Source organism: Triticum urartu, chromosome 7A (assembly GCF_056163025.1).
Source record: "Triticum urartu cultivar PI428250 chromosome 7A, HENAU_Tu73, whole genome shotgun sequence".
Taxonomy (NCBI): Eukaryota; Viridiplantae; Streptophyta; class Magnoliopsida; order Poales; family Poaceae; genus Triticum; species Triticum urartu.
In genome coordinates this window covers 98,077,385-98,103,299 of record NC_141879.1, presented here as the reverse complement: position 1 = coordinate 98,103,299, position 25,915 = coordinate 98,077,385, and the positions used below count along the sequence as shown (strand labels likewise).

General features: G+C 46.7%; 1 protein-coding gene across 1 annotated transcript; it reads right to left on the bottom strand.

Annotated features, from left to right (window-relative positions):
• Window positions 1-6,580: 6,580 nt before the first annotated feature.
• LOC125518428 (protein FAR1-RELATED SEQUENCE 5-like) lies at window positions 6,581-8,682 on the bottom strand. The gene is made up of 4 exons (XM_087536227.1): window positions 8,438-8,682; window positions 7,791-8,055; window positions 7,013-7,703; window positions 6,581-6,910 (listed from the first exon to the last, which is right to left on the bottom strand). The coding sequence occupies exons 1-4, from the start codon at window positions 8,680-8,682 to the stop codon at window positions 6,744-6,746; spliced, it is 1,368 nt and encodes a 455-aa protein (XP_087392353.1). The 3' UTR covers window positions 6,581-6,743.
• Window positions 8,683-25,915: the final 17,233 nt, after the last annotated feature.

Below are 25,915 nucleotides of genomic sequence, written 5' to 3'. Positions count from 1 at the left end.
GGTGTGCAAAATGATTTTTTTGCTGATATCTTTGCTGCTCATATACAACTGACTGATATATTTGCTGCACCAACCTGCAGAATGAAGCTCTGGGACACTGGGCTCTAGTGGGTGTGCAAACTTAACCAATGGCACTCTGGAATCTATTGGCGATGCAAATTGAAGAGCTGGGACACTGGACTCTACCGGTGGTGCTACCGTGCTTTGTCCGGCGATCCGCAAGCGCGGTGAATCATCTGTCCGTGCTGCCAGCTCTGTCCAATGCCATCACAATCTATATTAAGCATGGTGGGTCACGAATGGGGCATGACGAAACAAACTCATTTTATCCTTTACGTCGCACTCTTACCTGGTATGCTAATGACAGGTGGACGCGGAAGACCTAGTTTCCCAGCTTGACTTTCTGCATTGTTTAAATAATTTTTTTTGTTAGTCATACAAAGCATGCATACACACCACATGCATTCATTCCGAATCCTAGATGCTTGAACTCACCTTCACGCTGTAGAACTCTTGCATGGTTCCTTCCTATGCGTTCATAATGAGTCTTCATATCGTCTTCGCTATCTGATGATTCAAATTCGCTATCTTCCTCTAATATACTTTTGCCAGGATCCTCTGCATCAATTTGCCGGATGTGGCTCTGCCTTCTGGCTTCATAACCACCTTCATTGATTACAACTGGTTGCTCTCGATCCCTAACGGCTTGCGTTTCTCTAACTGCAACACATTGGTAAGTAGTGAGTGCTATGTACAATGGTACCACCAAACAGATATTGCCGATCCTAACGTTAACTTGTCGCACCCACCTTGCAAATCGGCTGCAACCTGATTAACCTCTTCTTCATTTTTAGATGCTGAATCGTATCCATCACAGTCTGCACATAGTACACAAAGGACAAAAGTTATTTGAACAACAATCACAATCACATGTTCCGTGCAACGGGGTGAAGAACAACTAGTGCAATTTTTAGTTGAAGTTTGTCCGAAACATACCATTTTCCTGGCTCCGGGACCTGGACCCTTCAAAGCTCATTTCATCCTCTGACTGAGTAGTTGATTTGGTGTTCTGCATGTGGCCATTTTCAGCGCTGATAATAGCCAGCAAGCCAGGTTGACCAATGACACCTTCATTAGTAATTACATCTGCCTCGTCATACGAGTCATACACTGAAACTGCAAATTTAGAAAGGCAATTATCAATAAACTAACATTTCAGATTCTCTTGCTCATTCATAGCATAGTGCATCAATGTTACGGCTGTCCTGAGTGCCCACCTGTTGGTTCGGTACAATCGCTCCCAAGCTCCTCAACAACAAAACCTTGATTCCATATAGCAAGCTGCATATCATTTGATATATGTTCTTCAGCGTCAGTCTGTGCAACGCCTGTCAGTGTGGCCATGGTCTGGTTCTGACCACTCAAGTTGCCTTCCCCTTCGGCTGCTCCTTCTTCGGCACCTCCCGTGTTCATGTTGGCGCTGCCCAAGCTTGGATCGCCATTATGTGCTCCAACTCCTGCATTTCCATTGTTTGCTGCAAAGAGCTGAAAGTTTGCCAATGAAGATTATTAGTAAGCAGACACTAAAGCATCATGACATCGACAATACTTCAAGTTTGCTCTGTTTTACCGAATTAGCTGTAGCTGCCATTAGAGGGTGCCACATCCATACTTGCTGCAGCATGTATCCTTCTGGCCTGGTCTGTAAAACACATTTACATTTTCATCATTTTCATCATTGTACGATTGTGTCTCTCATCAAAATAATAGTGCAATTACCGGGTATCCTGGGTTCTCCCTCTCTAGCTGGATTAATCTCCTCACTAGTGGATAAGAGTAAGCACAAATTCTTGGCAGGAGATTCGATCGTAGGCTTGCTGGCCCATAATCCACCCAGTCCACTTGTACGTACTGCAAATGAAGGAGGGAGACTCCAGTGTTAGCGCACATAAATTTTCAATAATAGATTTAACCAATGTGCTACCAAATCACATGACTTGCCTGCAGAAAAAGTGAATGCTCGCCTATGATAGCCACCTTAGCTCCAGTTGCTACGTTTGCTTGGTACTTTTCAGCAGATGTCATCACGAGGTCGACTGAGTACCGTGCAATGTTGTACTCCCCTATAGCCCATGGGTCTTGGACAATGGGCAATATCTCTTCTGGTATTGCTGCAACCGACTGTCTAGGGCCTAACAAAGTGGACACAGCTAGCAAAGTCGAAGCAACTGTGAATGCTATGGTCTCTTGCTCATTCATGCAGCATGGGTTTAGCCTACTAATGACATACTCTAGGTCCGAGACCTTCAAGCCTCCTCTACCTCGCAACCCTAGCATCCCCCTGACTCTCTGAACAAGTGTAGATCTATACATGGGTGTGCCAAATTCCACAATCCTCCCATGACCACGTACGCCTAAGATCCTAACTACATCTTCATCAGTGATTGTTCTAACTTGTCCATCTGGCATTCGCAATGTCCTAGTTCGAGTGTTAACTCTACCCATCAAGTCAGCAGTGAAAACCCTATCTATAGACCCAGCATATCTGCAAGCCGGCCATGCCGGTTGGCTCCATTGCATGGTAAAACAAGGTACCCAACCCTAGGAAACAGCCGGTCACGAACATGGATCTAAGCGTTGGCTCGCATCGCCTTGCATTGGCCAGGGCCATCTCCTCGCTACCACACTACCGGCTCCTCTTCTTTGGGCGGTCGCAGCTGCGGCTGCGGCTACCGGATTTTCGTCGTTTTGGCGATCTCGGAGGCCTGGCCATCGTCACCCGATGACCTGCAAAGATCAATCACACATTCAGATGCGTTAGTTCTTCCTACCATTTGGATAGCACTACTAGCATTAGATTAAGAACCAAGGCCGTACGGGAAGGCCCCTAGATTATCTACTCGATGTACGCGCCGAAAAGGTCAACCGGAGCAAGACAACCATGTAGATTAGCTACCAAAATAAGGGGACGGATCACAACGGAGTAAGCAAGGAAGTTAGAACCGATGCCAAGAGGAAAATAATGGCCGGAGCACGGCCGACGGCAGAGTATGAGGAAGAAAGAGCCAGGCGGGTACAAGCTTACCAGAAAGGCAGCGGTTGCTTCAGCTGTCCACCGGAGATCAGGTCAGATCTGGTCTTTTCCCCTTTCTGCTTGCTACCATCCAAACCTAGAACAAAGGCTCATAGTGCTCGCTGGTGGAAATGAGCAGGGGGCGGCCCGTGGGGTGGGGTTAAAACCAGCACACTCTGCCTCCACTGTTCCAGCTACCCATCCCCCACTCTTTATTTACTGCTCGTCAGAGGTGGTTTTTTATTAGGTACAGCTTGGAACCCTCCCAGCACCACACATTTTAGAATCGAGAGGCGGGAAATATCCACGCGCCACGCCGTCTGAGCGACAGAACATCTACGTTGCATGCACTTGGGCCTTTAGAACATTTTTCTACTAGTGAACGTTCGCCCAACTGATTAATGAGGTGAACTACATACGTCGCCGTTCCGCTTTGCATGCATCAATCATGCCGATCTCCATGCCATGCTGGCCGTACTTTTTGCAAACATCTGTGGGTTCACGCTTTATTGCATACTGCTTGTATATTTTAGGACCAGCACCCACACTGCATGTACCCCTATATAAAGAAACTTCCTAAGTGGGGGGTCCAGCTCGAAAAATGCAACAAGACAAGGACAGAGGATGTTTTCCACTGCCGTCACCACTCCTGTTGACCTTTCTCCCGAGCCAACCCCAAGTAAGGACAAATGCATGCATATGCAAGCACCTGTGCACAATGCATTTTTTTAATGCTTAACCAATCCATGCACCGTGGTAATCACCATCTGCATGGCTACTATGGACCACCGCACGGGTCGGATGCACTAATTTAATCAATCATGGCCTATCCAATGACACCAGGCATACATGCCCATCCAAAACACAGCTAGCATCATACAACAGAGATGAGCCACATTGACACACATTAATTAGCAATAACACATACAAGTAGATCCACTGCTGCAAGCCATACTACTTAGTTTACTACTCCATGCATCAACCAGGAAGGAAGCTACAAACACACTTAAGAGGACCACAGTACTTAGTCGGTAGATACGCCATTAGCACGGCAAAGGCATCTTTGCCTACTCTGGATAAACAACATGCGGTCTACACTTCAGATACAGGGTTGATTCTAGCACGTTTGGCGATATGCCGATTACTCTCCTCCACATCTCCAATCTCTGCTAAGTTGACTTTCATGGGTTCTTTTAGGGAAGACTGCATTTGATTAGCAGCAGGGTCGTGCTCTCCGAACGCTTCCTCTGCTGCTACACCCCCTTCAATCTTCTGGTTTAGGATCAGCTACCCTGCTTCATTTTGAACTGGTACTTCGTCCACGCCGCTATCTTGCGCAAATAAGAATTCATTAACTATGCATGCGAGCTAGATACTTCCTATGCAAATAACTGGTTCACTATGCGCACCTGCACAGACACCGTGGAGATGCCTGAGTTATCGCTAATCACATCTAGATCACCATCTCCCTGGTTAACGGATGGTTCTGACGCAGCAGCCACCTGCAATGTAAACACATTTTCGTCACTACTAGTCCCACCATCACGCTTGATTCAAGGCAGGGGAACCAAAAGAGAATGTACCTGGATCGATCCATTGCAACCCTTTGAGCAGTCTTCAGTAACTGTGAACGATGAGGCAGGATGGGAAACTGATGAAGCTCCCATCAGGTCTCTTTAAAATGTGAATGGCTATGAGGTGCTCCAAGAGCTAGCCCCCCTCGCCCATTTTGTACGCCGCGGATGCCCACATCCCGCCCACATCCCGCCCACAAGGTTTGAATTTCGAAGTGGAAGCCCGCCCGGCTGGCTTCAGCGTCAGGCACGACATGTGTCCACTACATTTACTGTTGTCCCTCGGTCAGAAGGGTCAAGGTCAGGTTGGCTTACACATGGCATGGACACAAAATTACATTCTAGTTGATTTTCAATTGGCCGTCCAAGGAAATCTAGCTTGGGCAGCAACCATAAACATCACACATGTATAGCAGACGTCTGCATTCTAAGGGGAGCATCTCTGAAGCAAACATTTGTCCATTATCATAGGTAACTGACAACCTTCAGTACATTTTCAGAAAATTCAGTCTACGCATTCCAAACAGACATACCAAATTCTATTACATGGATTCGAAAACAAACACTGGTTTACACCCAGACTTTACAGACTGCATGCATTGTAAAGTAATGTATTTCTTATGAAAGCTCTCACCACACAGGCCGCATACAAATCACCTCAGCCTTAGTTCTGCAACCTTCTGACTGTTGTTCCTGCGATGACCTTCGACTCCACAGTTCTTGCATCTCGCTGGCTTCCGTGGCTGTTTTGGTACATCCCCGCGTTCCGGGTAGGTGGTGCATTTGTGGCCTTGCTGCCTGCAAATACCGCAATACCTTGTTCGCTTACTTAAACCTTCATATGGGGCCTTCTCCCTGCTTGTTGTCGGCCTGCCCACCTGCTTCCGCCTGGCTGGTGCTAACAAGTTCTGCATCCGATTACCGGACTCATTAGCTGAATTGCTGCGAGCATCTTGGTAGTTCATATGTGAACCATCCACACCCTCGCACAAATCGCCATCTGATTGTACCATGGTCGCAACCCTCATGCTGCCAGCTAACCTCTCTTCCAACCCCAGCCCATCCCGTATTTCTGTGAATGGCTTCATCTCTGATACACAATTTTTGAACAGTTCTGTCAAACGTTCGTAAGCTGCCACACTTGAGTCCCCCATCCGGACAAGCTCCATAGCTTGCATGTACATATTGTAGTGCCGGAAACTAAATGGGTTCTCTTGAGCATTGTCCTTCTGGTACTGCACCAGGTGTGTTGGAAGTATGTCTCTTGCATCCCTTGTCCACCTTTTCACAATATGCTTCTTTGGTATTTCTGTCACACGAATGAAGTCAAGCACCTGCAACATGCAATAGAACATCAGAATTACTTGTTTGATACAATTCACCAGCTAACAATTAGCAACAGATAATATCAGACATATTTCTTCACCTTCAGTATATGGCTGCACAGCAGCCCCATGTGTGCAAACTGACCACACTTGCAGTCAAATTCTTCTCCTCCATCAAGAACAGACACCTTGTATGAAGTTCTGCACCATTTCTCCCTCCGCGCAGCATCTGTATGTATTGCAACATACTCTTTACCCTTTTCGATCTCTTCCACTTGATATGCGCCACACTCGTACAGTATATGACCGAATTGTTCAAACATGGCTCTGGTGTATATCTGCCCAGCATGCCTTTTGGTTGCCATATTAGCTCGCATAAGCGGCCTCCCCTGCAAAACAAACCATCCATAAATAAGTTCACAATTCAACAGCTATACATAAGTGGTAGTAGTATGTATTTTAATTTTTGGATACTTCTTACGATTGCTGTCCGCTTCTCCTCGTAATTTTCCTTGGACTCCCTGTCAAAGATTAAACTCATATACTTCCTAACAAACATATGCATTGGGCATCCAGGACGCACATAGTTCTTCAACATGTGGTTTGCGCTTTCACTCCATTGGGTACTAGTCATCTTTGCACAGAATACACCCTTGAAAAATGGCTTTGCCCATTTGTGACGTATCTCGTACAAGTTGGTCATGTAATCGTGATTTTTCAAGTTGTATTTCTCTATGAGGTACTTCCAACCTTCTTCAAACTCATCTATCGTTAACATGTGATTGAAAACCTTGTGAAACTCCGGTCAGAAATCACTTTTTCTGAGTATAATGGGCCGAGCGATTCCTTTGCCTTCTTAAGCACATGCCACTTGCACCAGCGGTGAGCCGTGTCAGGCAACATATTACTAATTGCGACCTCCATCGCCTTGTTTTGATCTGCATTTTATGAATCACACAGTCATTAGTTTTTCATGTTCAAACTTGCATAATTAAAAAGATACTTTCCAACCAATCTAAATAATACGGAAAGTCCCTTACCAGTCAGGATTGTTTGCGGCGCCCTGCCACCCATTATCCTAACAAACTCCAAGAATACCCACTCAAATGTCTCCACTATCTCGTGTTTAACTAGCACCCCCGCAAATATGATGCTCTGAAAATGGTTGTTAACCCCAACAAACAAACCAAACGGCATGTCGTACAAGTTTGTCCGATAAGTTATGTCAAATGTAACTACATCCCCAAAGAAGTTGTACTGCAGCCTGCTGTTGCCAGTAGCCCACATCAAGTTGCTTATTCTGCCCTCACTGTCAGCTTGAACCCGGTATGTGAATTGTGGATCCGTTGAACACAGCTCCTGGAACACTTCCATTGTTTTCCTGACATCATCTTCGGACTGCTCACGGCTAATCTTGCCACATAAATTTCTCAATGCTCTTTTCGTGAATGGTACATTCTCCATCCTCCCAAAGAAGCTACCAATGATGCTATACACCTTTGCGAGGCTGACATTGTTTTGTCGCAACTGCTTGACCAGGTCTTTGCTGTAGACATCAATATGCTTGTGTGACAGCCAGTGTATTGTTTGGCCGTAGGTTTGTGTCAAAGCATGGTTGTGCACATCTCGATGCTCAGCTATGTACCACCCGTTGTCCTTGGATCGGAGTAATCTCATGAGGGCTGGGCATTCACATCGACAAGAACGAGTATTTTCAACAATCGGCTTCCCCTGAAGAAATAAACAGAGCATCATATTCAGTTAGAATGCACGGAAAAAGACCATGTTTATCAAAATATGCTGAAGTATTGGCTGTACCGCGCATCCACATACGATCTCTTGCATGCACTTTGTCCGGTTCACATTTAACCTGCTTTTCCCATATCTAATCCCGAATCCTTTTTCCCATGAGTACAGGTTGTAAAATTCGTAAGCTTCACCTAGACTATCGAAACTTGTCCCAATCTTTGGGACGATCACTATGTCCCCTGGAGTCTCCACAAACTCTCTCACAGTCTTCTCCAGTTCCGTGACCCTATCCGAGCAAGGGGCCCTGCCTTCAGCGGCGGCACCTACACGCACTCTGCTTTCAGAGCAGAGTAAACAATCAGGGGGTGAGTCTAATATTACAGGGAATACAACAATTGTAACCCATGAAACCATGATCACAAATGACCCATTAAACATTCATTGTTATGAATCAATTAACTTATTTGCAATTTCGCATGCTCCATATTTACAGGCTTATATATTTCAAGCCTTTGCACCAAAATACGCAATTCTGTAAACGCATCTCCATGTAAGGGACTTCGATATGTAAACTTATTCAGTTCATCCTGTCTACGGTGACCTCAACTTTATAGTAACTAAATCATTCAGAGCATGCTTACAGAATCATTCAGTTTCTGCTGTCAAAAATGCAGTAATGAGATCTCATGGAATTAAAATGCCATAGTCTAGAATACCTTTGGGTCCAGCCTGGTGCTTTAGGGTCCATTTGCTCTATTGAGTGCTCGAAGCACTGTGGCATGTCCGCAGCTTCTATCTCCGGCAGACAGATCTGGGCGTCAGCACTTGAAGCGGCCGGTGCTGGAGGCTCAACCTCCGCCGCCGCGGCGACTGGGAACCGCACAGGCTCCATGGCGCCGTTATTATCATTCACCTCCTCAAGCAGAGTTCTGGGTCGTTGACACAAACTTATCAGCGCCATATTCTAGATCGGACCGCCAACCCCACAGTCAAAAGCGTTGGTGCATATTGGTTAATGGAGCAGATTCTAACCTGTTTATCGGCTGCAGCAAGAACTCCATGGTCACCGGAGCGCGTGCGAGGTCGCCGGACAAGCAATACTGGTCGCCGCAATCAACCACTCCACCCTTTCTCTTTCCTGGGGTGGAAGACAAATCCAACTTCACCACACCTACCAGCCCACCATCCGACCCTCAGCATTAACTGCGCGCGCTGTCAGAGGCTAGCGGAAACCACCGGACCTGATCCACAGATCGGAATGGTCGCCACCCCTCGAGCCACGGCTCAGGCTATCTCCCTCAACGCCGTCCGCCCCTCCGTCCATTCATGGCCCATCTGTCAGGTCTGTATATTGGCGTATACCCTAATTTCCCACCCCCCACATGGCCCATCCGTCAGACTGCTGCATTGAATGTTCCGAATCACACAGCTATTCTGAACGGGCCCGATACCGAGAGCATGTGATCCCGCGCTCACATACTCCGCATCCTGAAAGATGGCAGCTGCAATCAGCTAGCTAGCTTTTTCCGTTGCAAGCTAGCTATCCGTATGTGCATGTAATTCACGGAAAAGCGCTGGTCGGCTGAATCTCTCCATGCACCTGGCCGGAGAGTATGCGTCCTAAAGAGGCTCTGGCAACATAAGAGCCAGCGACGTTGAAGCCATTAACACGATGGATGACAGCTACTATAGGCTTTTTGAGGCACGCATGGGAGATAGATTCATAAATTTAATTTACAGTTTGGGAGGATCGTGGAATGGGTGGGTAAATTTTAGTAGACAAACTTAATTTAGGGTTTGGGAGGATCATTTTTGTTCGTAATGGCAGTGGTGGGTAATTATTGCACTTAATCCTAATCTAATGGTTATAAAAAAATTGTCCATTAAATTAACGGTCCGATATTTCTGATTATTGTGAGATTTCTAGCATATTTCTTTTCTTTGGTGAACCCATCTGCAGGTGTGCAATTCGGAAGGGACATATCGAATCAGGAAAATAGGTGGTGTTAGCTTGTAAAAAGCTGGATTGAGTACAAAATTGATTTTGGGGTTAGAGTCGACATGTTTTAGGAAAATATTGTCCAGCTTAGAGACAATCTTTCTTTCAGAGGGCTTACCCGGTTATTTTATTCATCTTCAAATTGAATCATTTTATCTACAGAATTAAATATCAGATGCTTCTATTTTTTGGGGATTTCTATCAATTTATCTTTTTTTCTGGTTAGCCTGTCAAGTTCTTAGTATATAATAGTGATCAATAAATCCTCCCTAAAGTTTCTCACCATCAAAACAAATTGATAAGTCGTGATCAATCTCCGCTAAAGGATCAACTGTATATGTGGTTCACCTCTTCGTGTTATGGTTCCGGTTGAAACTCATGTCCTTTTTGGACTCGGGAATGGCGACACATAGTGCCATCTTCCCTTGTGAGGGTGTTGTCGTTGAGTTTAGGTGTGACACAAATAGATCTAGAGTTTTGGTGAAGCTAGTTTGTCATGCGCTGATAGAAAGTTGGCGAGGCGAGGTGTGAAGGAGGAATCCTTACAGTGGAAAATATCCCAAGCAATACGTGGCTGCCAGAAGTGTCACCTCTTGCCGGTTTGGGCCTTTAGTGTCTACTCATCAACAGAGAACATGACACGATCAGGCATGCATATAAGTTTTTTATCTAGTTGAGTGCATGCATGCATATATCAAGGGAATAGCACATCATTTTTTTGAACGAATGCATGCATGCATGCTGTTGAGATATGTATTTAGCACATGTATTCTTGTACTCCAAGTCTCCTCCTTGTGTATAGTTGAGGATATGACTTGCCCTATGTACCATATATACTTGTGCATATGCACCTATCAATACATTGAGAGTTGCATCCTATTCCTCTACATGGTATCAGCCTAACCCTCGGTCCCCAGCCCTAGAAGCGCCGCTGCCGCCTCCCCGGCCGCCGCGCCTCCTCCCTCCCTCCATGTCGGTGTCAAAACCGGCGGATCTCGGGTAGGGGGTCCCAAACTGTGCGTCAAGGCCAGATGGTAATAGGAGACAAGGGACACGATGTTTTTACCCAGGTTCGGGCCCTCTCGACGGAGGTAATACCCTACTCCTGCTTGACTAATATTGATGATATGGGTAGTACAAGAGTAGATCTACCACGAGATCAAGGAGGCTAAACCCTAGAAGCTAGCCTATGGTATGATTGTTGTGTATGAAGTTGATGTCCTACGGACTACAACCCTCCGGTTTATATAGACACCGGATAGGGTTATGGTTACACAGAGTCGGTTACAATGGTAGGAGATCTTGAATATCCGCATCGCCAAGCTTGCCTTCCACGCCAAGGAAAGTCCCATCCGGACACGGGACGAAGTCTTCAATCTTGTATCTTCATAGTCCAGGAGTCCGGCGAAGGTATAGTCCGGCTACCCGAACACCCCCTAATCCAGGACTCCCTCAGTAGCCCCTGAACCAGGCTTCAATGACGACGAGTCCGGCGCGCAGATTGTCTTCGGCATTGCAAGGCGGGTTCCTCCTCCAAGTCCTTCATAGAAGATTGTAAACACCAAGAATAGTGTCCGGCAAAGCAAAATAAATTTCCACGTATTGCCATAGAGAGAATAATATTAACACAAATCAAATCTGCTGACGTATTCCGCAGTGCGTCATCACACTACGGCCAAGTCCTTTACTCGAATCATTTTTACTTTTCCACCTCAGCACGTTTTGCGAGGCGGTTTCCTTGGCACGTCTTGTCAAAGCAGAGATCGTGTGCCCTTTTTACGGGATTCTCATCAATACGGACGTGGGTAACCCAACCGCGCCATTTACCATGGCGCTTAGGAGGCAAGCGAGTTTTATTAGGCAGGTGGGGACGCATAACCGCATCCGCCCATATAAGGGGATAAGGATCCACCCTTTTTACCTACGCCTTCTTCCTCCTTTGCCTATCCATCTCCTGCGCACTCGAGCTCCAGCGCCCAAGCCCGCACTTCCCACCTCAACATTCTCCAGCAATGCCCGGAGCGGGAGGCAAGTGGATGGTCTCCTCCGTCACGGAGGTCCAAGTGAAAAAGTTAAGGAAGGCCGGATACCTTTCCAAGGACATCCCGCACCGGCTTCCCGAGAAGGGGCAGCTTCTCCCCACCCCAAGGCCCCATGAGAGGGTAGTGTTCCTTCCCCACTTCCTCCGCGGACTTGGTTTTCTACTCCACCCATTCGTCCGGGGACTCATGTTGTACTACGGCCTGGATTTCCACGATCTGGCCCCGAACTTCATCCTCAACATCTCGGCGTTTATCGTCGTGTGTGAGGCCTTCCTCCGCGTCCGCCCCCATTTTGGCCTCTGGCTCAAGACCTTCAATGTCAAGCCCAAGGTGGTGCGCGGCAGCCAGGCGGAGTGCGGAGGCGCCATGGCGGGCAAGATGGCCAACGTCCTATGGTTCGAGGGCTCCTTCGTGGAGACCCTAAAGGGGTGGCAAGCCGGGTGGTTTTACATCACCGAGCCACGCGATCCGGAATGGGTCGCAGCCCCCGAGTTTCGATCCGGACCCCCCATGCGGCTTATGTCCTGGAAAGAGATGGGCCTGTCGTGGGGTTACGAAGAAGAGGTGACCGGACTGAAAACATGCATCCAGTCCCTGGTAAACAAGCCAATCAGGCTTGTCAATGTAGTCCAGGTCATGCTCGTTCGTCTAATCCTCCCGTGTCAACAACGGGACTTTAATCTGTGGGAGTTCGACCCAGCGCAGCACCGAACCCTTAACAGGATCTTCGACACGACGTATGAAGACGTTTGGATGGTGCTAATCAAAGGCACCGAGGCTCCAACATCCGCTTCCGAGGACCGCGGATACAGCTCGCAGCGTCACGCTAGCGAGGTAAGCTATCTTCACCTTTGACAGGATATCAAGCTCTTTTTTTCCTTTCACAGTTTGACTCTATGTGGGATCTAAACTCCCTTATCTTTGACAGGCTTGGCAGGCGATATCCGGACCAATTAACTGTCCGGCTCCCTTGCCCGAAGACCCAGCCCCTGCTCTCCTAATGAAGCTGCTGGTTCCGGTACCTTATATGGTGCCGGAGAAGAAGGTCAAGAAGAACAAGACCACGGGGACTCGAAAGAGCGCCCGTGACATGGTGGTGTCGGATTCGTCATCCGACGAGTCCGAGACGCCCTCTTCCCGTGAAAACGAGGAGGAGGAAGAAGAAAACTCTCCCCCCCAGCGGAGGGAGGAGAGAAGAGGAAGGCCGCCCCAACGGGGGAGGCCGAGGGGTCTAGGAAAAGGAAGACCCCTCCGCTGGACTACTCCCCCGACACCGAAGAGGGCGAAGAGGAGTGGCCAAACAGGGCCAAGCGTCCGGCGAAATCATAAGTTCGGATATCAGAGTAACTCATGATGTTCCTTTGTTGCACAGCTTCCCCTAATGTCGAACGTAATTATGCAGCCCGCCCCGGGCCGAATTCAACGAATCATCGGGCGGCTCCCTGGACTCATCGGACGTGAACTCAGTTCCGCCCGCTGTCTCCCCTCGCACTGCAGACGACGCCAAAGTGGCGTCGCGACAAGTGGGGCAGGAGGAGGTGGTCCTGGAGGATCCGCAAGGCCACCTCCCGGACTCCAGGAGTGAAGGGGACAAGGGCCCCCAGGGCTCCAAGTTCGGCTTTGAGCCGGACACCGTGCCGGAATCTTCAACAGTTCCGGACCGCGGTAGGCGAACTCCTTCCAAGAGGAGCAAGCCTTCTAAGCCAGCGGCCTCCGTCCAACCGGAGGCGCCGGACAATCTGCTGGAGGTGCTTGACGGCGCCTTCGTCGACGAGAAGCACCGTACTATCATGAGTACGGTGATCCAGAGGGTTCAGTCCGCCAAGAGCGGACTGACTGAAGCTTGCGCTAGCCTTCTGACAGGCTTCGAGGTAAGTAAAAATATGTCAAAATATTACCGCATAGACAGTAGCCCCTGATTCTCTGTTTGGCGTTCGGAAAGAAAAGCCGAATAGAGGATCTATTAAATTTCGTAGGAGTCTAACAAAAAAGAGTCAATATGCGGATGCAAGCTTCACTGCTATCCACCGCCGCACTGACTGCGGAGGTGGGTGTCCTGAAATAGGACCTCGGGCGGACCGACCAAGAGCTCGGCCTTGCCAAGCGGCAGCTCGAGGAGAAAGAAGGTAAGAAATACCTTACAGAAAAAGTGCCTATAAAAAGACGTGATTGTAGGGTCCACGACTGAGGTGGCGACCCTCAAGCAGGCGCTATCTGAGGCCGAAAAGAAAACGACCGCGGAGCGCACCGAGCGAGAGAGACTTGGGGCTCAGGTCGGTGAGGTGCAGCAAGAGCTTTAGGCTCTCATGAAAAAAACATGAGAGTTTGGAGCTTGAGTCAAAGGCGCAAGCATCCGAGCTCGCGGCGGCCCTTGAGACTGCCAAGTCTGCCAAGGCCAAAGCCCAAAAGGCTCTCCAAGAGTTGGAGGAGATGAGGAAGATAGCAGCGGGTAAGGCATTCTTTATGCAAAGCAGAAATATAAAAGTAAACTACTTGTTACTTACCCGAATTCAGAGCTCTCCAGGGGCATTCGCAGATCTTCCCCGCAGCATATCCGACGCCGCCGCATTCTACCGCGCTGGAGAGGGCAGCTCGACAGAGAAGGTGTTCTGGTCTCAGTATTCTGAGGCCGGACACCCTGTGCCCTTGAGCGACCAGCTGAAACAGCTGGTTGAGCTCCACAAGGCGGCCGAACAGGCCATGAAGGGCTTCATAATTCGGCTGTGGCCCGGAGAGGCCCTGCCTGGGAGGTATTTCGGGCTGGTGCGGCGGCTGGTGGAGGCCTGTCCGAGGCTCGAGGTCATCAAGCGCTCCGTCTGCATCGAAGGTGCCCGTCGGGCCCTTGCCCGTGCGAAGGTGCACTGGGGTAAGCTGGACGGTGAGAAGCTTGTGAAGGACGGGCCGCCGCCGGGGAAGGAGCATCGCAAGCCCGAAAACTACTACAAGGATGTTCTTGCAGGTGCCCGCCTTGTGGCGGATGAATGTACCAAGGATGTAATTTTTGAATGAACTCGCTCGTGTTTATCCTGTGCGCTGAAAACTTGTTCATATGCGCTAAGCAATGCTTATTGAATTTAAAATATTATTTTCTGTGCGTCCGTTTACCAAAAATTGAGAGATGGCCAGTCGTCGGCTTCTGCCCCCGTGCCACTAGTGCTGGGGTGTTCGGGATAAACCTGAGTGCTCTTTTTCCCATGGTTGGGTCCTTCGAGGGAGGCGCTCAGCACAACGAACCAGGCAATTAGACTATAATTCTTGAACACTCTCACTTAGCCATAGAACTTTATAATTTTAAATTTCGGCGAAGCCCCTAGTTCGGAAGACCGAGTTCGGGGCGCTATCCACGCCTTGGCCGGATAAAGCCAGCTCCTCGCTCGAAGCGGCATAAGTCTTTAGGGACTCAAAAAACCTCTCGAACAGCGACCGGTCTCTCGCCTCATCATGACAGTCAGTTTTAGCTTTCTCCACTGAGGTGCTTAACCCAGCTGAACCGGGGCACAATCGCAGTGGTTCTCCTAGTGCTACCTTAGCCGATATAGCGGAACATAAGGCACCAAAACATAGGAGCCGGGCAAACCCAACTATTGACCCAAATCATGATTTGGAGCCGATGCATATAGTGCTATAAGTTCGGGGTGCCGCACTTGTGAAAGTGTACGAACTTCTCACACCATAATGAGGGGTACTGAAGCCCCTGGCATGTTTGCCGTACCATGGTGTACGGGTGCACTCATGTTATTTAATAAACATATATATGAAAAGAGGATAATGCAAAAAATAGACAAAAAGCTACGCATTGTTTATAGAGGACTATTTAACATGTCCTGACCAGGGGCAGGCCGCGGAATTGTATTCAAAACAGGTATACTGCTCGTAACAAAGACCGCCTGGGAGTTCCATAATGCGGCATGGCTTGTCTACCTCCCTGGATCTTGCATCGTTTGTGCGGCAGTCGAATTGCCGAACAAGTCCTCCGAAGTATGGAGTCCTGAAAGTAAGAAGAAATTAAAAAAGAATCCGGCAGCCCCTAGTATGTTTTAAGCCGTATTTTGGGTGTGCCGTTATTGTACCCCTTCCCCTCTGCCCATGGTATTTCAAAGGCGTAGTTATGTACGCGAGGCACTGGTTTCGCTATGTCACGAGGGCTGGGGTTGGGGCCGCATTGCTACGCCTGCTCAGAACGTGCCAGGCGGTCTTGTTGTAGGTTACTCCGGCCGCGCTTGGCAGTGTCTGGCTTTTTAACGGCCGGACTGGAGAATTGCCTAAGAAGGCTGCTTTGTACTTCCGCTGCGAGAGCCGCCATGTGCTCTTCCGTACGGAGGGAGCGTTTGGTGTTTCCGTTGACCGTGATTACTCCTCGAGGGCCTGGCATCTTGAGCTTGAGATATGCATAGTGCGGCACCGCATTGAACTTTGCGAATGTGGTTCGTCCGAGCAGGGCGTGATAGCCGCTGCGAAACGGGACTATATCGAAGATTAACTCTTCGCTTCGGAAATTGTCCGGGGATCCGAAGACCACGTCAATTGTTACTGAGCCTGTACAGTTGGCTTCTACACCTGGTATAACGCCTTTAAAGGTCGTTTTTGTGGGCTTAATCCTTGAGGGATCTATGCCCATTTTCCGCACTGTATCCTGGTAAAGCAGGTTCAGGCTACTGCCGCCGTCCATGAGGACTCTTGTGAGATGAAATCCGTCGATGATTGGGTCGAGAACCAATACGGCGAAGCCGCCATGGCGGATGCTAGTGGGATGGTCCCTTCGATCAAAAGTGATCGGGCAGGAGGACCATGGGTTGAACTTTGGGGCGACTGGCTCACTACAAGAAATATGTGAACTTATGACCTTCTGTCAGTGACCCTCGAAGAATTGGTCATGGATTTATGACCATTTGAGACCAATTGGTCAAAAGCTGTTCGGGGGACTCCAAACCCTAAACCATTGCGACCATTTTGGTCAGAAAGGTCGTAATTTCCTTACACGAAATGGTCATAAAGCAAACAGCGCTAGTCCGTTGCCTTATTTCTAGTTGTTAACGACCAATATAGATGGTCATAGCCTTGTAAATTTTGGTGGGTCGTGATGACTAGGCGCCATCTCATCAGTTTTGCCTATGTGTCATGTCCATGTGGCAGTTTTTGCCCTAGGTTGTGAAGCAACCTATATTTCTGTCATTCCCAAAATTCCCAAAAAAATCTCATAAATTCTTTGGGTCATATCTTCGTCAAATATGTAAAAACCTTCCTTGCCTAGTTCAAAAATAATTCAAAAATATTCATTTTCCTATTCTGTTCAGAACAACAGTTTGTGAAGGAAGTACCACTTTGGCATGTCCAAATAGTATCGATTTTCTACAGTGATTTCCTATGCCCAAATAACCATCCTCCACCAAATGCCAGCTCAATCCATTCATTATTTTGAGCCGAGCTTCAACATTCGTAGTTATGTCCAGTGTGGTAGTTTGCAAAGCAAGTACCACCTAGGCTCCTCCTTTTGAGCTGAAAATTTGTGAAGACGGTCTTCTTAGTAACTGATCATCCTCAGCCAAAACTCACGCCCATTATCCATGTACATTTCCCGTACCGCTAATCAAACACTTGGCTGCTAATTCATGTTTGAGCATCGATCGGTTTCCTCGTGAGAATCTTATGTTGTAATTTTCTTCCTAGCACCAACCTGGGGAGTGCCCAACCCACTAGACATGCCTAGGCCGCCCAGAACACATGGCAACGCCACGGTCATGCGGTGACCATGCAGCGGGCATGCGAGTTTACGCGCTCTAGAGTTGGGGCCCTCGGCCACCGCCAAAACCTCGACGTATCGCCACCAAACCATGTATTTATGATTAAATAGGTCCTTATGTAACTAGAAATGATTTTTGGAAAAAATAAATAGCAAACTATGAGGCAGCTGCAGTTCAAATTTGACCCGCTTCCAACTGAATCGGCGGAAATTTGTCTTTTTCACGAGAGCTGGATCAAAAAAATTTAGACCCAACCATTTTGTCAATTGTGCATTAAATATGGACTAGTATTTTATAAAAATGATTTGGTCCAATTTTGCAATAATTATTTGGTAGTTCCTTCACAAAAAAACCTCCTTTCGGGCACTCAAAAAATGAAAAATGGTTTTTTCGTCCAAAGAAAATGAAAACTTACTTAGGCAACATTGTTTGCCAATCCAATATGCACCCTTGTGCACAATATGAGATCATTTGAACAAACTATGCCATGAATGTGGCCATAAGATTGATCATTTGGCTTGAAAGCCTTGAATCTTCACACATGATAGGTCATTTCTGAGAACACTTTTTTAAAATAATTATCGTATTACAAGTTTATTATTTTTCCCGGAAACTTGGTCACATATAATGACACAATGCGAAGGTTTTCCAATTTTTTGATTTTTTTTTGAATTTTTTATGCCCGTTTCAAAATGTGGTCAAAACGGCGGGCTTGACCGTTCCTAGCTAGCGGTTGAATCTTGGAATTTTTTGGTGTTTATCTGATTAAATAAATACTTATGTACCTAGAAATGATTTTTGGAAAAAATAAATAGCAAACTACAAGGCAGCTTCAGTTCAAATTTGACCCGCTTTTAGCTGAATCGGCGGAAATTTGTCTTTTTCACGAGAGGTGGATCAAAACTTTTTACACCCAACCATTTTGTCAATTGTGCATTAAATATGTCCTAGTATTTTAGAAAAATGAATTGGTCCAATTTTGCAACCATTATTTTGGAGGTCCTCCACAAAAAACCCTCCTTTTGGGCACTCGAAAAATAGAAAATGGTCTTTTCGTTCAAAGAAAATAAAAACTTCCTTAGGCAACATTTTTTGCCATTCCAATATGCACCCTTGTGCACAATATGAGATCATTTGAACAAACTATGCCATGAATGTGGCCATAAGATTGATCATTTGGCTTGAAAGCCATTGATCTCCACACGTGATAGCTCGTTTCTGAGAACACATTTTTAAAATAATTGCAGTATTACAAGTTTGTTATTTTTACTGGGAACTTGGCTACATATAATGACACAATGCGAAGGTTTCCCATTTTTTTGAATTTTTTTAAATTTTTTATGCCCGTTTCAAAATGTGGTCAAAACGACGGGAATAACCGTTCCTAGCTAGTGGTTGAATCTTGGAATTTTTTTGGTGTTTCTATGATAAAATAGATACTTATGTACCTATAAATGATTTTTGGAAAAATAAAGAGCAAACTAGAAGGCAGCTACAGTTCAAATTTGACCCGCTTCCAACTGAATCGGCGAAAATTTGTCTTTTTCATGAGAGGTGGATCAAAACTTTTTACACCCAACCATTTGGTCAATTGTGCATTAAATATGGCCTATTATTTTAGAAAAATGATTCGGTCCAATTTTGCAACAAATATATGGGAGGTCCTTCACAAAAAACCTCCTTTTGGGCACTCGAAAAATGGAAAATGGTTTTTTCGTCCAAAGAAAATGAAAACTTCCTTAGGCAACATTGTTTGCCATTCCAAGATGCAAACTTGTGAGAAATATGGAATCAGTTGAGCAAACTATGCCATGAATGTGGCCATAAGATTGATCATTTGGCTTGAAAGCCAATGATCTCCACACGTGATAGCTCGTTTCTGCGAACACTTTTTTAAAATAATTGCCGTATTACAAGTTTGTTATTTTTCCTGGGAACTTGGCCACATATAATGACACAATGCGAAGTTTCCCATTTTTTTGATTTTTTTTGAATTTTTTATGCCCGTTTCAAAATGCGGTCAAAACGGTGCGAATGACCGTTCCTAGCTAGTGGTTGAATCTTGGAATTTTTTTGGTGTTTCTCTGATAAAATAGATACTTATGTACCTAGAAATGATTTTTGGAAAAAATAAAGAGCAAACTAGAAGGCAGCTACAGTTCAAATTTGACCCGCTTCCAGCTGAATCGATGAAAATTTGTCTTTTTCACGAGAGGTGGATCAAAACTTTTTACACCCAACCATTTGGTCAATTGTGCATTAAATATGGCCTAGTATTTTAGAAAGATGATTCGGTCCAATTTTGCAACAAATATATGGGAGGTCCTTAAAAAAACCTCCTTTTGGGCACTCGAAAAATGGAAAATCGTTTTTTCGTCCAAAGAAAATGAAAACTTCCTTAGGCAACATTGTTTCCCATTCCAAGATGCAAACTTGTGCGAAATATGGAATCATTTGAGCAAACTATGAGGCAGCTGTAATTAAAATTTGACCCGCTTCGTAGTGAATCGTCGAAAATCCCACCTAGTATGAAACTACCTCTAGTTATTTGAGGGAACCGTACTTAAGCATTGTCATAAAAAGAGAAGGGAACTTACCACCGGGCGTCGTGGTGCTGCGTTGGATCTCCTCGACGCTGCAATGGAGCTTTTTCATGCTCAGTGCTGTCGTGACATATTGATGTGATCGAATGATAGCCAATGCGCAGATCGGGCGGCTAGCTAGGCGGATGATTTCTAGACAAAATCATCTGGCTGACTCGTAGTTATTTGCTTATTGTTAATCGATTAAGACCAATTTACATGGTCATAACATCATCAAAGCCTATACTTCCTTCTGATTGGTCCTGGACATGTTCACGCGGATCAAGCATCAGAGACCGTCAGATACTCACAGATCCAACGGCCCACACCCACCTCACCCTCTCATCCCTCGTCCCACCCGCAGTCCAACCACCCAAACCCTAACTCAGATCCCCACCCACTCCAGTCGCCGCTGCCCCCTTCTCCCTCCCAGATCCAATCCAAGTCAGAACCACGCGCCCTCCCACCCCCGACCTCCGTCTCCATTCTTGCGTGCGCCGGCCACCTCCCTCCGGCGGAGCTCGAGCCCCACCCCCCAAGCGCCGCTGCTCCACCCTCTCCCGCGCCCATCCACTGCGCGCGTCGTCGGACTCACCATCCTTCGCTGAACCGTGGAGATGGGCGCGTGTGTGACCGCCCTCTCGGTGGAGGCAGAGGGGCACCACGGCGGTGATGGGGAACAAGATCGCGTCGCCAAATACATCCACCGAATCCTCGAAACCCTAGCAGCGAAATCGACTCGATCAAAAAAGTTCTTCATCTTCCTTGATTTGGTGCTGATTGTGGTTTGTTGGCGCGCGTGCAGGAGGATGTGATGGTGGAGACGACACCCGAGGAGGAGGAGGCCAGGCTGAGGTAGCTCGAGTTCGTGCAGCAGGCGGCCGCGCAGGCTGTCTTGCTGGTCGCCGCGGCCTACACGTATGCCAAGCAGGGCGCCGGCCCGCTCCGCCCCGGCGTCGACTACGTCAGGGGACCGTCAAGGCCGTCGTCGGCCCCGTCTACGACCGCTACCACGCCGTGCCGCTCGATCTCCTCAAGTTCCTCGACCACAACGTGAGAACCTCAACTTTACTTCTTAGATGTATGCAAGGATCTACTATCCGATTCTGTTCCTGGACGTTGCTTTTCTCCACTGGAGCACCTAGGTGTTCTCTGTTTCTTAATTTCCCGTCACATCTGCATAGTGTTATCAGTTGTTCCCGTCGCGCGGATTTGAGTCCTGCGTAGCTCAATTCCACTGAGCTATGTGTGCACGTGTCTCGTTCGGAATCAGCAGTTTACTGCTCCCAAATTCAGATCGAAGCCTCGTTTGGGCCTTACTTAGTCGTGCCATTAGTTCAGCAGTTCATAGAATTAGTTGAGGTGTACGTGTGGAGAAGTTGGAGCCTATGACAATCACTGGTTCCATTTACATATAATTTTTAGGGGTTTCCAGTTTATTCAACTTGGTTGCACGATTGCCACTGATTGCTACTGTGGTATAGAGTATATGCTACAGTCATATTTGCGTCAAGGTTTATTGGTGCGAGTGTGGTTGGCATGTAAGGGAGCCACTATGAAGATGGATAAGACAAATTCCACCTGCACAGGGGATGTGGATATGTGATGGTGAAATGAGGAAATGTGGTTGTAGTATTTTCTGCACATTTTCCTCGTGACTCCATCACGGCCTCTTTGCAGGTTTAATTTCCTTGAGACTCCCTGTAGCTTCCTTTTGAAGGATGGCAATGTTGCACACATCTTAGAATGAAAGCTGAACCATTCTTATACACTTTTAAGTCCTGTTAATAACTATTCAGGGGGGCATATTCGTTTCATGAATCATCTATAAATATCATTCACATGGTACTGGGTCAGTTTCTAGCTACCATTTCTATACACATTATCTGTGTGTGGGCGCCAGTAGCTTCAAGACATGCTATTCTTATTCAAGTGGACGAACTAAGTCATTTTTATTCAGTTTGCATTCTGCTATGCCAAAGCTGACAATCTGAGCATCACTGTACACTTTTCACCACTCCACTCCCTCCCATGCAAAATCTGTTGGGTTTCGTAGTAATTTCAATAAAATTCCTACGCACACGCAAGATCATGTGATGCATAGCAACGAGAGGGGAGAGTGTTGTCTACGTACCCACACAGACCGACTGCGGAAGCGATGACACAACGTAGAGGAAGTAGTCGTACGTCTTCACGATCCAACCGATCAAGCACCGAAACTACGACACCTCCGAGTTCGAGCACACGTTCAGCTCGATGACGATCCCCAGACTCCGATCCAGCAAAGTGTTGGGGAAGAGTTCCGTCAGCACGACGGCGTGGTGACGATCTTGATATACTACAGCAGCAGGGCTTCGCCTAAACTCCGCTACAGTATTATCGAGGACTATGGTGGCTGGGGGCACCGCACACGGCTAAGGAATAGATCACGTGGATCAACTTGTGTGTTTCTGGGTGCCTCTGCCTCAGTATATAAAGGACCAAAGGGGGGAGGCTGGCCGGCCACATAGGGCGCGCCAGGAGAGTCCTACTCCCTCTGGGAGTAGGATTCCCCCCCCCAATCCTAGTTGGAATAGGATTCGCGGAGGGGGAAAAGAGAGAGGGGGGGCCGGCCACCTCTCCTTGTCCTAATAGGACTAGCGGAGGGAGGGAGGCGCGCATCCCATCTTGGGCAGCCCCTTCTCTTTTCCACTAAGGCCCACTAAGGCCCATATAGCTCCCGGGGGGTTCCGGTAACCTCCCGGTACTCCGGTAAAATCCCGATTTCACCCGGAACACTTCCGATATCCAAACATAGGCTTCCAATATATCAATCTTTATGTCTCGGCCATTTCGAGACTCCTCGTCATGTCCGTGATCACATCCGGGACTCCGAACAACCTTCGGTACATCAAAATGCATAAACTCATAATATAATTGTCATCGTAACCTCAAGCGTGCGGACCCTACGGGTTCGAGAACAATGTAGACATGACCGAGACACGTCTCCGGTCAATAACCAATAGCGGGACCTGGATGCCCATATTGGCTCCTACATATTCTACCAAGATCTTTATCGGTCAGACCGCATAACAACATACGTTGTTCCCTTTGTCATCGGTATGTTACTTGCCCGAGATTCGATCGTCGGTATCCCATACCTAGTTCAATCTTGTTGCCGGCAAGTCTCTTTACTCGTTCTGTAATACATCATCCGCAACTAACTCATTTAGTTGTACTTCTTGCAATGCTTAAGTGATGTGCATTACCGAGAGGGCCCAGAGATACCTCTCCGACAATCGGAGTGACAAAACCTAATCTTGAAATACGCCAACCCAACATGTACCTTTGGAGACACCTGTAGTACTCCTTTATAATCACCCAGTTACGTTGTGACGTTTGGTAGTACCCAAAGTGTTCCTCCGGTAAATGGGAGTTGCATAATCTCATAGTTATAGGAACATGTATAAGTCATGAAGAAAGCAATAGCAACATACTAAACGATCGGGTGCTAAGCTAATGGAATGGGTCATGTCAATCAGATCATTCTCTTAATGATGTGATCGCGTTAATCAAATAACAACTCATTGTTCATGGTTAGGAAACATAACCATCTTTGATTAACGAGCTAGTCAAGTAGAGGCATACTAGTGACACTTTGTTTCTCTATGTATTCACACATGTATTATGTTTCCAGTTAATACAATTCTAGCATGAATAATAAACATGTATCATGATTATAAGGAAATAAATAATAACTTTATTATTGCCTCTAGGGCATATTTCCTTCAGTCTCCCACTTGCACTAGAGTCAATAATCTAGATTACACCGTAATGATTCTAACACCCATGGAGCCTTGGTGCTGATCAGGTTTTGCTCGTGGAAGAGGCTTAGTCAATGGGTCTGCAACATTCAGATCCGTATGTATCTTGCAAATCTCTATGTCTCCCACCTGGACTAGATCCCGGATGGAATTGAAGCGTCTCTTGATGTGCTTGGTCCTCTTGTGAAATCTGGATTCCTTTGCCAAGGCAATTGCACCAGTATTGTCACAAAAGATTTTCATTGGACCCGATGCACTAGTTATGACACCTAGATCGGATATGAACTCCTTCATCCAGACTCCTTCATTTGCTGCTTCCGAAGCAGCTATGTACTCCGCTTCACATGTAGATCCCGCTACAACGCTTTGTTTAGAACTGCACCAACTGACAGCTCCACCGTTTAATGTAAACACGTATCTGGTTTGCGATTTAGAATCGTCCGGATCAGTGTCAAAGCTTGCATCAACGTAACCTTTTACGGTGAGCTCTTTGTCACCTCCATATACGAGAAACATATCCTTAGTCCTTTTCAGGTATTTCAGGATGTTCTTGACCGCTGTCCAGTGATCCACTCCTGGATTACTTTGGTACCTCCCTGCTAAACTTATAGCAAGGCACACATCAGGTCTGGTACACAGCATTGCATACATGATAGATCCTATGGCTGATGCATCTTTCATATTCTCTCTATCTTCTGCAGTGGTCGGGCATTGAGTCTTACTCAACTTCACACCTTGTAACACAGGCAAGAATCCTTTCTTTGCTTGATCCATTTTGAACTTCTTCAAAATCTTGTCAAGGTATGTGCTTTGTGAAAGTCCAATTAAGTGTCTTGATCTATCTCTATAGATCTTTATGCCTAATATGTAAGCAGCTTCACCAAGGTCTTTCATTGAAAAACTCTTATTCAAGTATCCCTTTATGCTATCCAGAAATTCTATATCATTTCCAATTAGTAATATGTCATCCACATATAATATCAGAAATGCTACAGATCTCCCACTCACTTTCTTGTAAATACAGGCTTCTCCGAAAGTCTGTATAAAACCAAATGCTTTGATCACACTATCAAAGCGTTTATTCCAACTCCGAGAGGCTTGCACCAGTCCATAAATGGATCGCTGGAGCTTGCACACTTTGTTAGCTCCTTTTGGATCGACAAAACCTTCCGGTTGCATCATATACAACTCTTCTTCCAGAAATCCATTCAGGAATGCAGTTTTGACATCCATTTGCCAAATTTCATAATCATAAAATGCGGCAATTGCTAACATGATTCGGAGAGACTTAAGCATCGCTACAGGCGAGAAGGTCTCATCGTAGTCAACCCCTTGAACTTGCCGAAAACCTTTCGCGACAAGTCGAGCTTTGTAGACAGTAATATTACCGTCAGCGTCAGTCTTCTTCTTGAAGATCCATTTATTCTCAATTGCTTGCCGATCATCGGGCAAGTCAACCAAAGTTCATACTTTGTTCTCATACATGGATCCCATCTCAGATTTCATGGCTTCAAGCCACTTTGCGGAATCTGGGCTCACCATTGCTTCTTCATAGTTCGTAGGTTCATCATGATCTAGCATCATGACTTCCAGAACGGGATTACCGTACCACTCTGGTGTGGATCTTACTCTGGTTGATCTACGAGGTTCAGTAGTATCTTGTTCTGAAGTTTCATGATCATTATCATTGACTTCCTCACAAACTGGTGTAGCACTACAAGAAATATGTCAACTTATGACCTTCTGTCAGTGACCCTCGAAGCATTGGTCATAAATTTATGACCATTTTAGACCAATTGGTTAAAAGCTGTTCAGGGGGCTCCAAACCCTAAACCATTGCGACCATTTTGGTCAGAAAGGTCGTAATTTCCTTACACGAAATGGTCACAAAGCAAACAGTGCTAGTCCGCTGCCTTATTTCTAGTTGTTAATGACCAATATAGATGGTCATAGCCTTGTAGATTGTGGTGGGTTGTGATGACTAGGCGCCATCTCATCAGTTTTGCCTATGTGTCATGTCCATGTGG